At 49.4% G+C, this 13,749-nt stretch overlaps 1 protein-coding gene across 1 annotated transcript in view; it reads left to right on the top strand.

Moving 5' to 3' along the window:
- Nucleotides 1–4,316: 4,316 nt before the first annotated feature.
- SHC2 (SHC adaptor protein 2) overlaps nucleotides 4,317–13,749 on the top strand; it is a gene marked incomplete at its 3' end in the record, with an annotated part of 65,034 nt that continues 55,601 nt past the window's right edge. The window contains exon 1 of the mRNA XM_081938134.1: nucleotides 4,317–4,932. Coding sequence (XP_081794260.1) covers nucleotides 4,417–4,932 — 516 coding nt within the window. The 5' untranslated portion in view covers nucleotides 4,317–4,416. The remainder of the gene's footprint in view (nucleotides 4,933–13,749) is intronic.

Below are 13,749 nucleotides of genomic sequence, written 5' to 3'. Positions count from 1 at the left end.
ATTGTAGGGGATGACCAGACGGAACCCGAGGAAGGGATCAAGCACATCATCAGTCTCAATTCTCTTTGTGCCCACAAGAGATCAAAGTCCAGCCCACCCTGAATTCCTTATCTACCACCAATTTGCTTTGACTGTTAGTAGTTCAGATTCTTGTAGAGAGCTTAAGTTTGCAATAAACCTTTATAGTCATTTGAACCACCTGGACTTCTGGCTCTCGACAGGTAGTCCTCAACATACGACTACAGTTTGAACCTGAATTTCCAGCATAAGCCAGTGCAGTTGTAAAGCAAGGCATCATACGATCAGATCTGATTTTTGTGACCATCTTAACTGCGTCCTTAAGTGAATCATGCGACTGTTAACTAAATGTGGCTTCTCCAATTGGCTTTGCTTGTCGAAAGCTGGCTGGGAAGGGCACAAACTCTGATCATAAGTGACATTGCTATGGTCATGAATGTAAGTCAAGGGACTTACCTGTATGTAAATTGAAGACCCTATTATTATTCAAGTTGGCCTACTTTACACAGTTTGTTTTTTGCTACCCAGTTGCTACTAAAAGGAGTTTGACGGTAACTTCAATGAAGCAGCCACAGCTATGCATATTCCTGGGGACTCAAATGATGATCAGATGCCTCGTGAGTTCCAAGAACCTTCGAAAATGTTGGTTTCCCGGTGTCACTAATGAATCAAGGCCTCAGCATATGGCTTGCAGAGTGGTTGCCAAACAACTCCAGAAATCAGGCTTAAGATACAGAAGGATCTTGACAGACTTGAAAATTGGGCGCTATCCAGTGGTGGGTTTCAAATTTTTTTAGAACCTCTTCTGTAGGTGTGGCCTGCTTTGTGGGAGTGGCTTGCTGGCCATGTGACCAGGTGGGAGTGGCTTGCCGGCCATGTGACTGGGTGGGCGTGGCCAACTTGTAAAATGTGGTGAAACTCACTTAACAACGCTCTTGCTTAGCAACCAAAATGTTGGCTCAGAAACTCTGGCATTTGAAGCATGCAAGTCTTAAAGCTGTCAAGTTACAAGACCCTTGCACCCCTAACCTTTAGATTGGATTGGATTGGATTTATTAGATTTATATGCCGCCCTTCTCCCAAGGACTCAGGGCGGCGTACAGCATTAAAAAACACATAGTACAAAAGTTAAAAGGAAATTAGAAACAGTCCAAAAAACAAACCCAATTTATATAACACTCACATTTTAAAAATTAAATAAAATTAACAGGCCAGGCCGGCTTGCTGGAAAAGCCATCTTTTTAGGGTGCGTCGGAAGGACGGGAGGTCAGGGATTATTTAGGGGAAAAAAACCCCGGGGTGTTCAAACTTGACAGCCTTAAGACTTGTGGACTTCAACTCCCAGAAATCCTCCTCCAGTCATGTTGGCTCAGGAACTCTGGCATTGAAGCGTGCAAGTCTTAAAGCTGTCAAGTTACAAGACCCTCACACCCCTAACCCTTTAGGAAAAAAAAAAACCCAGGGGTGTTCAAACTTGACAGCTTTAAGACTTGTGGACTTCAACTCCCAGAATTCCTCCTCTCGCTCTTCATCTTGATGATGTTCGGACGGGCGGGGGGAGGGAACTGGAACCGGTTCTAAACGGCACAGTAGATTTGTGGAACATCTTCTATAGAAGAGATTAGAAGTGGCAGGAACCCACCCCTGGGCTCATCTAACAAAATGAAATTCAATGGTGAAAAAGTTAAGGTTCTACATTTAGTGAAGAGAAACAAAATGCACAGGTACCGGGGTGAAATTCAGCAGGTTCTGATAGGTTCAGAAGAACCGGTAGCGGAAATTTTGAGTAGTTCGGAGAACTGGCAAATCCCACCTCTGCGTGGCCCCAGAGTAGGGTGGGAATGGGGATTTTGCAGTATCCTTCCCCGGCCACGCCCACATAACTGGTAGTAAAAAAAAATTGAATTTCACCACTGACAAGTACAGTATATGTGGTATCTTACTCAATAGTAGTAACTGTGAGAGGGATCTTGGAGTCCTAGTGGACAACCATTTAAATAGGAGCCAGCAGTGTGCAGCAGCTGCCAAAAAAGCCAACACAGTTCTAGGCTGCATCAACAGAGGGAGAGAATCAAGATCACGTGAAGTGTGAATACCACTTTATAATGCCTTGGTAAGGCCACACTTGGAATACCGCATTCAGTTTTGGTCGCCACGATGTAGAAAAGATGTGGAGACTCTAGAAAGAGTGCAGAGAAGAGCAACAAAGATGATTAGGGGACTGGAGACTAAAACATAGGAAGAACGGTTGCAGGAACTGGGTATGTCTAGCTTAAGAGAAAGAAGGACTAGGGGAGACATGATAGCATTGCTCCAATATCTCAGGGGTTTCCACAAAGAAGAGGGAGTCAAACTATTCTCCAAGGCACCTGAGGGTAGAACAAGAAGCAATGGGTGGAAACTAATCAAGGAGAGAAGCAGCTTAGAACTGAGGAGAAACTTCCTGACAGAACAATTAATCAGTGGAACAGAAGTTGCCTCCAGAAGTTGTGAATACCCCAACACTGGAAGTCTTTAGGAAGATGTTGGATAGCCATTTGTCTGAAGTGGTGTAGGGTTTCCTGCCTAAGTAGGGAGTTGGACTAGAAGGCCTCCAAGGTCCCTTCCAACTCTGTTATTCTATATTCTATGTAACTTGGCAACTGCAAGACACGTGAAATTCAACTCCTAGATTTCCCTTATTTTGGTTTTGAGGAAACTTTAAGAGGGAGGGAGGGAGAAAAGATGGCAGGGAGGGAGGGAGGAAGGAAGGACATGGCTGGCTGAGGAATTCTGGGAGTTGAAGTCCACATGTCTTAAAAGGTCCGTGGGGAAGGAAATGGGGGGGGGGGGGCATGGAGAGCCGGCCTGCTGAGATTGCAAAGATTGCTTGTGGCATTTCCTAAGTGGAGGCTCTCCAGGGGGATGCAAAGGCTGCCGGCTTTGTTGCTTTCTGAATGATTTTGCCAGGTGTGCGACTGGCTTTGACACCTGAAATCGTTAGGATGAACGTGGGCTAATTTGGTTCTCATCTAAATTTGGCTTTAGCCTTTTATTTCTTATTAGGTTTCCTTCTCTGAGAGGGGTTTTGTAAATGCCACTCGTAAAGCTCCTGGGAAGCCACCTGGGTTAAAGAGGGCGTAAAGGGAAGAAAAATGAATTAAAGCCTAACACTCAATCAATTTGAATTCCCTCCCTCCCTCCCTTCCCAGGGGTGGGTTCTGGCAGAGGCTACTGCCGAACTGGGAGTACTGCTCAGGATCATACTGCGTCCGTGCGCTAGATGTGCCCTACGCGTGCATGCACAGTGCAACTAAAATTGTTCTGCGCATGCGCAGAAGCAAAAAAGGCCGCTAAGAGAACCGGTTCGGGGTCGTGGCAGGCCTTGGTTGCTGCCGGTTCCAGCGATTCAGGCCGCCAAGCTACTACTGGTTCAGCCGAACCTGTCCGAACCAGTAGGAACCCACCACTGTCCCTTCCTCCCCACCCTCCTTCCCTTCCTTCCTCCATCCTTCCCTTCCTTCCTCCCCACTTCCCTCCCTGCCTCCCTACTTTCCTCCCTTCCTTCCTCCCTCCTTCCCTTCCTTCCTCCCCACTTCCCTCCCTGCCTCCCTCCTTCCCTTCCTTCCTTCCTTCCTTCCTCCCTCCCTCCTTCCTTCCTTCCTCCCTCCTTCCCTCCCTTCCTACTTCCCGCCCTCCCCCCTTCCTCCCTCCTTCCCTCCCTCTTTCCTCCCTCCCTTCCTCCATACTTCCCTCCCTCCTCCCTTCCTCCCTCCTTCCTTTCCGCTCTCCCTACTTTCCTCCCTCCCGCCCTCCCTACTTCCCTCCCTCCCTACTTTCCTCCCTCCCTACTTCCCTCCCTCTCTACTTCCCTCCCTACTTCCGCCTCCCTCCCTTCCTCTCTCCTTTCCTTCTTTCCTTTGTTCACTGCTTCCATCTATTCATCCATCCATCTATATTTTCTTTCTTCCCCTCCCTCCCTCGTAATGTTTCCTCAAAACCAAAACAGCGTTTCCCCCCTCTCCTTCTTGCCTGTTACATATTCTCACATCCCCCCCTCCCCGCCCTCCACTCTCTACACCCTCTCTGCAAAGGAGATGGGCAGAGCCTTCCCAGGGGAGAAAAAAATCTCGGCATCCGTCCGTCCCTCGGAGTGTGCAGCAGTTGGTCAGGGAGGGGGGGGAATGTAGAAACCACAGTGCCATGACATCATGGTGTGAACTGATCTTCCCAAGGGGGTGGGGGGTGGGAGGTTGTTCCTAGGAGGGGAGGGGGGGACGACTGATGTGCTGTGGCAGGGATGATAGGCGAGCCGGAGGAGAAGAGTCATCTAAGCACTCTAAAACCACTTAGCCAGACCATCCACAGCAGGGCAAGCGGACAGAATCCAAGTATGATCCTTTTCGGAAGGACTCGCTGATGCCCTCCGAGAAGCCAGCCATGAGCAGCAAAGTCACCGCGGCCACCCCGCTCTCTTCCCCAGCCCCCCCTGCTGCCCCCGTGAACCCCCCAGCTCCCCTGGGGGAGGAACAGGAGGTGGTCACCACTTTTTGCACCCTCCTCCCAAAGATGCCCCAGTGGAAATTCTCCAGCCCGTCCGGCTTCCTCAGCCGCAGCCCATCCAGTGCCAGCAAAGATCTCTCCTCATCGGTCAAAACCGGCAGCCTGGCAGAGGCCGAAGGTGTCACGGTGCCTTCATCGGCCTCAGGGTCAGGCCTGGCCGCCGTCCTTAGTGCTTGCGAACCGGTCTGTGCCACACCCTGCAGCAGGCTGAAAGGAGGGACGGCCGGGAGCAGGAAGACACCTCGGGCTCCGGGCCCTCGAGCCCCTGGGGAGGAGTGGAGCCGGAAAGGGAGTTTCATCAGCAAACCGGTCCAAGGTTGGCTGCATCCCGACGACCGGGTTTTAGGCCCCGGGGTCTCCTACATCGTCAGAGTGAGTAGCCTTTTGTCTTTTCCGTTATCCAACGATGCAACTGAGCTATTCTTTGGCTTGGAGAGGGGATGTTGGATGGGGTCTATCCCATGTTTGTTTGGGGGGTTCTGCTGATTTTGGGGGTGTGTTTGCCACCTTTGGGTCTACCAAGTAGATGGCCCCAAAATTTAGCCCTGCCCACCAATCCCCAAACAGGAAGTGTTTGGACTTTGATTTAGCACCATCATTTTACAGCTTTCTACATTTCTCGTTAACCGTTCAGGTGGGCTTTTGCTGATGCGATTCCCTCTCCATCTCTCTGAGAGATCTTTGTGGACTGCTCTTTGCACATGCTCAGAGGCAATCTTGGGGGGGGGATATAGTTTCTCCTCCGCTGTTGTGCCCCTGAAATGGGACAATATGTTCTCAGGGGTAATAGGCAGGTTACAGAATGAATACTCTGAGCATATGCCAATTCAGAATATTCCTCTCTGAGAGCACACAAGCCCTCAACCCAGCTCAGTTCCACTGAGCATGTGCTGATGCCTCTCACCAGCCAGCTGATTTTGGGGTATCTGCTGTGCATGCGGGAGGCACGCACACATGTGCAAGGGGGCAGGGGGTCGTGTGTGCATGCGTGGGGGGACGTGCTGCATGGGCATGCGCAGGTGGTGGTGGGAACATGGGGGAAGTGCGCCTCCATGCGGCCCGTTTTGAGGCTAGGAGGCCTCCTGGAAACCGCCCCCCACGACTAGGCCCAAAATGGGTCACGGGGAGTTGCGCACACATGCATGGGAGGATAGGGGGAGGGCAGGGAGCTGCACACATGCGTGGGGGAGCACAGGGGCATCACACGCACATGTGCAGGGGGCTGGGCGCACAGGGGCCATTGCATTATGGGTGTGGGCCAATGGTGGGTTTCAATTTTTTTTAGAACCTCTTCTGTAGGTGTGGCCTGCTTTGTGGGAGTGGCTTGCCAGCCATGTGACAGTGTGGGAGTGGCTTTCCAGCCATGTGTGCGGCTGGGAGCGGCTTGCCAGGCACGTGACTGGGTGGGCCAACTTGTAAAATGTGGTGAAACTCACTTGACAATGCTCTAGCTTAGCAACCAAAATGTTGACTCAGAAACTCTGGCATTTGTCAAGTTACAAGACCCTTGCACCCCTAACCCTTTAGAAAAAAAACCCCAGGGGTGTTCAAACTTGACAGCTTTAAGACTTGTGGACTTCAACTCCCAGAATTCCTCCTCCAGTCATGTTGGCTCAGGAACTCTGGCATTGAAGTGTGCAAACCTTAAAGCTGTCAAGTTACAAGACCCTTGCACCCCTAACCCTTTAGGGAAAAACCCCAGGGGTGTTCAAACCTGACAGCTTTAAGACTTGTGGACTTCAACTCCCAGAATTCCTCCTCTCGCTCTCCATCTTGATGAAGTGCGGAGGGGCTGGGGGAGGGAGCTGGAACTGGTTCTAAACGGCACAGTAGATTTGTGGAACCTTCTTCTATAGAAGAGGTTAGAACTGGCAGGAACCCACCCCTGGTGTGGGCACACACACACATGCACACTGTCGCACGCACATGTGCACTTTTGGCACCCAAGGAAAAAAAGGTTCGCCATTACTGGTATAGGATCTCCTGCTTGAGTAAGCGGTTGGACTAGAAGACCTCCAATGTCCCTTCCAGCTGTATGCTGATTAATCATAAAGGCAAGGTCAGAAAACAGGGCTAAAATCCGAATAAAAGAGAATCGTGTCTTTGAATAACACAACCTCCTCATGCCTCGCTTGGAAAGGACATCTTTAAATCAATTAGCAGATGGAATTGCACAGCTAACCCCTTGTTCTTAATTAATTTAAGGGTAATTTACGCTGACAGTTAAATTGGGCTAGTTAAACCCTCAGAGTTCTCTTCACTTCTTCATCTGGCCTAGCTCAGGAAGAGATTATCCATCATTCCTTGTTCAATGAGATTTCAAGAAATAAAGCACATAAAGTGTTCCTGGTTCCTTCACAACAACCTGTGTTGACGTCACAACAGCGAAACAAAACAATTTGTGGTCAGAGTTAGTCCCGGGCTAGCTTGGGATCTAAGGCAGTGGTGGGTTTCAAAATTTTTTAGAACCTCTTCTGTAGGTGTGGCCTGCTTTGTGGGGGTGACTTGCCGGCCATGTGACCGGGTGGGCATGGCCAACTTGTAAAATGTGGTGAAACTCACTTAACAGCGCTTTTGCTTAGCAACCAAAATGTTGGCTCAGAAACTCTGGCATTTGAAGCACGCAAGTCTTAAAGCTGTCAAGTTACAAGACCATTGCACCCCTAATCCTTTAGAAACAAAAACCCCAGGGGTGTTCAAACTTGACAGCTTTAAGACTTGTGGACTTCAGCTCCCAGAATTCCTCCACCAGTCATGTTGGCTCAGGAACTCTGGCATTGAAGCACGCAAGTCTTAAAGCTGTCAAGTTACAAGACCTTTGCACCCCCAATCCTTTAGAAAAAAACCCCCAGAGGTGTTCAAACTTGACAGCTTTAAGACTTGTGGACTTCAACTCCCAGAATTCCTCCTCTCGCTCTTCATCTTGATGATGTGCAGAGGGGCGGGGGGAGGGAGGGAACTGGAACCGGTTCTAAATGGCACTGTAGATTTGTGGAACCTCTTCTATAGAAGAGGTTAGAACTGGCAGGAACCCATCCCTGATCTAAGGGTCATGTGTTGGCAGTCGAATGGGTCATCCAATAAGTGTTCACTTCTCCCTTTTATTTACATGGGTCTGTTGGAAGAAATGTCCTTCTGGATTCAGTTCCAAGTGGGGGAGAAAGACACTGGAAACATGGAGGCTGTTTGGGAAGATGGTTTTAATGGTGGACAGGACCACATGGTTTGAGGTCCTGGGGAAAAGGGGGATCGCATACCTTGAAGATCTTGAAGAAAAAGGGAAGAGATCCTGAGAGAGCCTGAGTTTTATGCCCACTCTGGGCTTTTGAATATTTTAATTGGTTGTCAGACTTCGATGGGGCCATGCAGGGGCAACGCTAGGTTGTCTTTTAAGTCCCAGGCTTGGTTGAGCCTTGCCGGGTGATGATGTAATGAAAGGGCTTTGGGATTCCTATTATGGCTCTGCCTGAAGGAGGTAGATCTTTGTCATGTAGAATAGACTGGCTCAGGCCTTAGTCCCATTGACAAAGGTGGGGTTGAGTTTTTGCCTCCCTTTTAGGGGGAAATATTCTACCCTTTTAATATTTCCATAAATATCTCATTTTCCTAGGAGAGGGGTGAGTGCTAACTTCCTACAGGTTTACAGTACAATACAATACAATACAATACAATACAATACAATACAATACAATACAATACAATAGCAGAGTTGGAAGGGACCTTGGAGGTCTTCTAGTCCAACCCCCTGCCTAGGCAGGAAACCCTATACCGTTTCAGACAAAAGGCTATCCAACATCTTCTTAAAGACTTCCAGTGTTGGGGCATTCACAACTTCTGGAGGCAACTTCTGTTCCACGGATTAATTGTTCTAACTGTCAGGAAGTTTCTTCTCAGTTCTAAATTGCTTTAATCCCAACAAAGTAAATATTTAAGTTTAATTTAGTGTAAGGCTCTGGAGAAGATGTTCTTCAGTCTTCTTCCAGAAAAAAGTACAGACAGAGAGATTTAGATGAGTCCCTTGCTTGTAAATTTACTTGCCTGTGAACTGCAGATCAGTGCTGATAGACAGTTTGACTGCAAAAATATATATTACAAATCAAACTGCTTTGTCTTAAACATTTGCAAACAATAACATAGTGAAAACATCCGCATTGCACTCAGAAATATATACTTCTTTTTAAAAAATAACACAAGAATAACTTAAAATGCTCTACCTAAATGGCATCCTTTATTAATGTCCTATGGAGGAATAATGGCACAACCGCAGTACTTATCTGTTCGTTTATGGACAGTCACGTTTTTGAAAATACAATTTGTTTTAAATAACATGAAATATAAAAAGACTGTCTCTGTCCGGGAGATTCAGAAATGTGGTAAATAAAAACCTAAGAGCACACTGTTAATGTACCTTTTGAAAGAGAGAAATAAATTGCTATTTGAAGGGTGACTGATGGGAGAAGAGTCTCACCTCCAAGCTGCCCGTCATTTTGGTTTTTAATTTTGATTTTTAAGTTTTTATTCTATTTTAATGGTTTTTTTTTTGCACTTTTAAACTTTCATTATATTGTAAGCTGCCCAGAGTCTCTGTATAGCAGGGGTGTCCAAACCTGGGAACTTTAAGACTTGTGGACTTCAACTCCCAGAATTCCCCAGCCAGCATGTCCCCAAGTTTGGACACCCCTGCTGTATAGATAATCCTTGACTTATGACCATAATTGAGCCCAACATTTCTGTTGCTAAGTGAGACCGTTATTAAGTGAATGTTGCTCCGTTGTATGACCTTTCTTGCCACAGTTCTTAAGTGAATCGCTGAAGTTTTTGAGTTAGCAACAGGATTGTTAAGGGAATCTGGCTTCCCCATTGGCTTTGCTTATGAGAAGGTCGCAAAAAGAGATCACGTGACCTCAGGACACTGCAACCGTCACAAATATGAATCCGTTGCCAAGCGTCTGTATTTTGATCATGTCACCATGATGGGATGCCACAACGATTGTAAGTGCGAAAAATGTTCATAAGTCACCTTTTTCAGCATTGTTGTAAATTCAAATGGTCACTAAACAAACTGTTGTAAATTGAGGACTACCTGTATTAGTGAGATGGGCACCATAGAAATCCCATAGATAGAACGATAGAACGATAGAACGATAGAATGATAGATAGATAGATAGATAGAGATAGAATGATAGATAGATAAATAGATAGATAGATAGAACAATAGATAGAATGAAAGATAGAACGATAGAACGATAGAACAATAGAACAATAGAACAATAGAACGATAGAACGATAGAGCAATAGATAGATAGAGATAGAACGATAGATAGACAGAACGATACATAGATAAATAGAATGATAGAACGATAGAACGATAGATAGAGAGATAGATAGATAGAGATAGAACAGATAGATAAATATAGATAGAACAATAGATAGATAGAACGATAGAACGATAGAATGATAGATAGAAAGATAGATAGATAGATAGATAGATAGATAGATAGATAGATAAATAGATAGGTAGATAGATAGAACAATAGATATAACGATAGATAGATAGATATAGATAGATAGATAGATAGATAGATAGATAGAATGATAGATAGATAGATAGATAGATAGATAGAACAATAGATAGAATGATAGAACGATAGAACGATAGATTGATAGATAGATAGATAGATAGATAGATAGGGATAGAATGATAGATAAATAGATAGAAAGAACAATAGATAGAACAATAGACAGAATGATAGAATGATAGAACGATAGATAGAATGATAGATAGATAGATAGATGATAGATAGATAGATAGATAGATAGATAGATAGATAGATAGATAGACAGACTTGCCAAATGTATTCGCTCACAACTGAGTCTGATTATGTGGATGGGTGAGCGAATACTTTTGGCAATATAGTGTAGATAGAACGATAGAACAATAGAACCATAAACCGATAGAACGATAGAGTAGATAGATAGATAGATAGATAGATAGATAGATAGATAGATAGATAGATAGATAGAACGAGATAGATAAAACGATAGAACGATAGATAGAGTAGATAGACAGATAGGATAGATAGAACAATAGATACGATAGATAGATAGGTAGGTAGATAGATAGGATAGAACGATAGAACAATAGAATGATAGAACAATAGAATGATAGAACTGAAGAAGTGTGGGGAAAGATGAGACTTGACAACTGTGGAACGTCCAACACTATTTTATTGCGATTTAAACAACGGCAAGCAATACAGGAGAGAAGCCCCTTTCCTTAGCCTGACAGCTATTTATACGAGAGCTGTCAGGCCAAGGAACCAATCAGGAGCGCAAGTCAGCCCGCCTTCAGCCATGCCGCGCCTGATTGGCTAAGGCGCAGCATGGCTGTTGCTGGCTGACAACAGGGGGAATTCCCCGGTCGTAAGTCGGGGAGGAAAGAATACAATACTCCTTCCCCCCCAGCGAGTACGCATGCGTAGCAGTAGAGCATGCGTAGTCGCTAAGATAGGCTGGGCGGCGACGGACACGCCCAGAACGCCGCAGAACTGGGCAGACCGTCGGAGGAGGAGGTGGTGTCCGTGGGAGCTCCTCCCTGAAGGGAGTGGAGCTCCGGGCGCCATCTTGAAGGCCTACCCCAGCCGGAGGAGGAGGCGGAGACTCAGGAACAGGTAGGCAGGGCCGGGGTGGCGCGGCCGTTGGCGGGCTTGAGTCAGGGAACTTTGAATTGTTGCGAGGGACAGGCTGGCCTGATTGAGGGAAGGCCAAAGTCGGTTGCAATGGCGGAGCTGGTAGCCCAACGGGGGCTGAAACGATGGAGGGCTGTGGAAGGCGGAAGGCGCCTGGAACAGTCTCTGGCGAAACATCTTGCGGCCTGGGCAACTGCCACGGCTGGGGAAACGGTTGCGGCGCCAACCCCAGGGCCTCGGGTGGAATTGGCGAGGCCGACTCTGCGGGGTTGTTGTGTGGATCCAAAGGTTCGCGGCGCCTTAATTGATCCACGTGGCGGCGCCAGTCTGCACCGTCGGCGGTCCGGACCCTGTAAGAGCAGGGGCCGGTTACAAAAGTGACGGTGGCAGGCACCCACTTAATATCCCCGGAGAAAGCCCTAGCCCATACTGGATCGCCCTCACGGAAGGAACGGGGAGGGGGCCCCAGGTTGCTCGGCTGTGCCTCAGAATAGGTTGGGTGCAACCTATCTAAGGTGGTCCGCAGGCGCCGGCCCATCAGCAGCTCAGCTGGGGTTTTGCCGGACAAGGGACACGGGGTGGAATGCTGAACCAGGAGGTAAGCAGCCACCCTCGTGGGCCAGTCGCCCTTGTCCATTCGGCCAAGGGCGTCTTTGGCCGAGCGGACAGCGCGTTCCGCCCGGCCATTGCTGGCCGGATGATAGGGAGCGACGAGGGCATGCCTGATGCCTTGGGTGGCCAGGAAACCCTGGAACACGGTGGACGCAAACTGAGGACCATTGTCCGACACAACGACGTCTGGCAAGCCGTGGGTGGCAAACAGGCGCGTCAGTGCTCGGACAGTGGCCTCGGCTGTGGTGGAGGTCATGATGATGAGCTCCACCCAGCGCGAGTAAGCGTCCACCACAACCAGGAAAACCTGACCTCGGAAAGGCCCGGCGAAGTCCAGGTGGAGGCGTGACCACGGGCCGCGGGGAATCTCCCACTCCCGCGGCGGGGCCGCCGGAGGCGCTGGACGGGAGACCTGGCAGGTCGAGCACCTGGCAACCCAGGTAGCTATCTCGTCGTCCAGCCGGGGCCACCAGACATAGCTGCGCGCCAATGCCTTCATGCGCGCTATGCCAGGGTGGCCCTCATGGAGGCGAGATAGCACCTGGTCACGCAGTGTGGGTGGAATGATCACCCTGTCTCCCCACAGGAGGCACCCACTGTGAAGGGACAGCTCTAACTGCCTGGCCTTGTAGGGGCGGTGGCCGTCGGACACCGGCCCCTCAGGCCACCCCCGCAGAACCCAGGTCATCACCTGGGAGAGGGTGGGGTCGGCCAGAGACGCTGCCGCCACATCGCCCGCAGAGAGCGGCAAGGCGAGGTCTGCAATGGCCAAAACAGACATGCAAGGCACTGTCTGAGGGTTGGAGACGGGCAAGGGGCAGCGGCTGAGGGCATCAGCATGCCCTAGCTGCTTGCCAGGGCGGTAGACCAGGGCATACGAGTATGCCGCTAGGAACTCCACCCAACGTGTCATCCGGGGTGACAGAATGGGAGGGGTCGGACGGTCACCGGCCAGAAGCCCAAGGAGCGGCTTGTGGTCAGTGAAGAGCGTGAAATGCCGTCCGTAGAGGTATTCGTGGAACTTTTTAACCCCGGACACGGCAGCCAGAGCCTCCTTGTCGATCTGGCTGTAGTTCCTCTCCGCTGGAGAGAGTGTCCGGGAATAAAAAGCTATGGGGGCTTCTGAGCCGTTGGGAAGGACGTGGCTCAGGACAGCCCCCAAACCCACGGGGGAGGCGTCACACGCTAGAGTCAGGGGCATCCTGTCACTATATTGGACTAGGACTGCCTCTGACGTCAGCATGTCTTTGACAGCCGCGAACGCATGCGCTTCGCGGCTGCCCCAGCGCCAGGCTGCCGATCGGTCGAGCAACCGATGCAGCGGCTCGGCTAGTGACGCCTTGTGTGGCAAAAATGGCGCGTAGAAATTTAAAAGCCCCAAGAACGACTGCAGCTCCGCCTTAGTGGCGGGGGCGGGGGCGTTCTTGATGGCTGCGACTTTTGCAGGGGTGGGGTGGATTCCGTGGGCATCTATGGAGAAGCCGAGGAAATCCACTTTAGGCACAGCAAATGAACATTTGCTGCGCTTTAATTTGAGACCCGCGCCCCTAAAACGGTCGAGGACCTTCCCCAGTACTTCGAGGAGTCCTGAGCGGCTGGAAGCAGCGATCAGGACATCGTCGAAATAGGGTACAACGCCAGGGAGCCCATGGAGCAAACGCTCCATGAGGCTCTGGAAGATCCCCGGGGCCACGGAAACGCCAAATTGGAGGCGGCGGCAACGGAAAGCCCCTCGGTGGGTGACGATAGTCTGCGCAGCCGCCGCTTCGTCATCCACCGGGAGCTGCTGGTAAGCCTGCGCCATATCCAGTTTCGCAAAAATACAGCCCTGCCCCAGGGAGTGGAGCAGGTGCTGTACGACAGGGACTGGATAGGGGTTTGCCTGAAG

This window comes from Natrix helvetica (genome assembly GCF_964273705.1).
Source record: "Natrix helvetica genome assembly, chromosome: 1".
Lineage (NCBI taxonomy): Eukaryota > Metazoa > Chordata > Lepidosauria > Squamata > Natricidae > Natrix > Natrix helvetica.
Note: the sequence above shows the minus strand (reverse complement) of the source record. Positions and strands in the feature narration are given on the sequence as shown.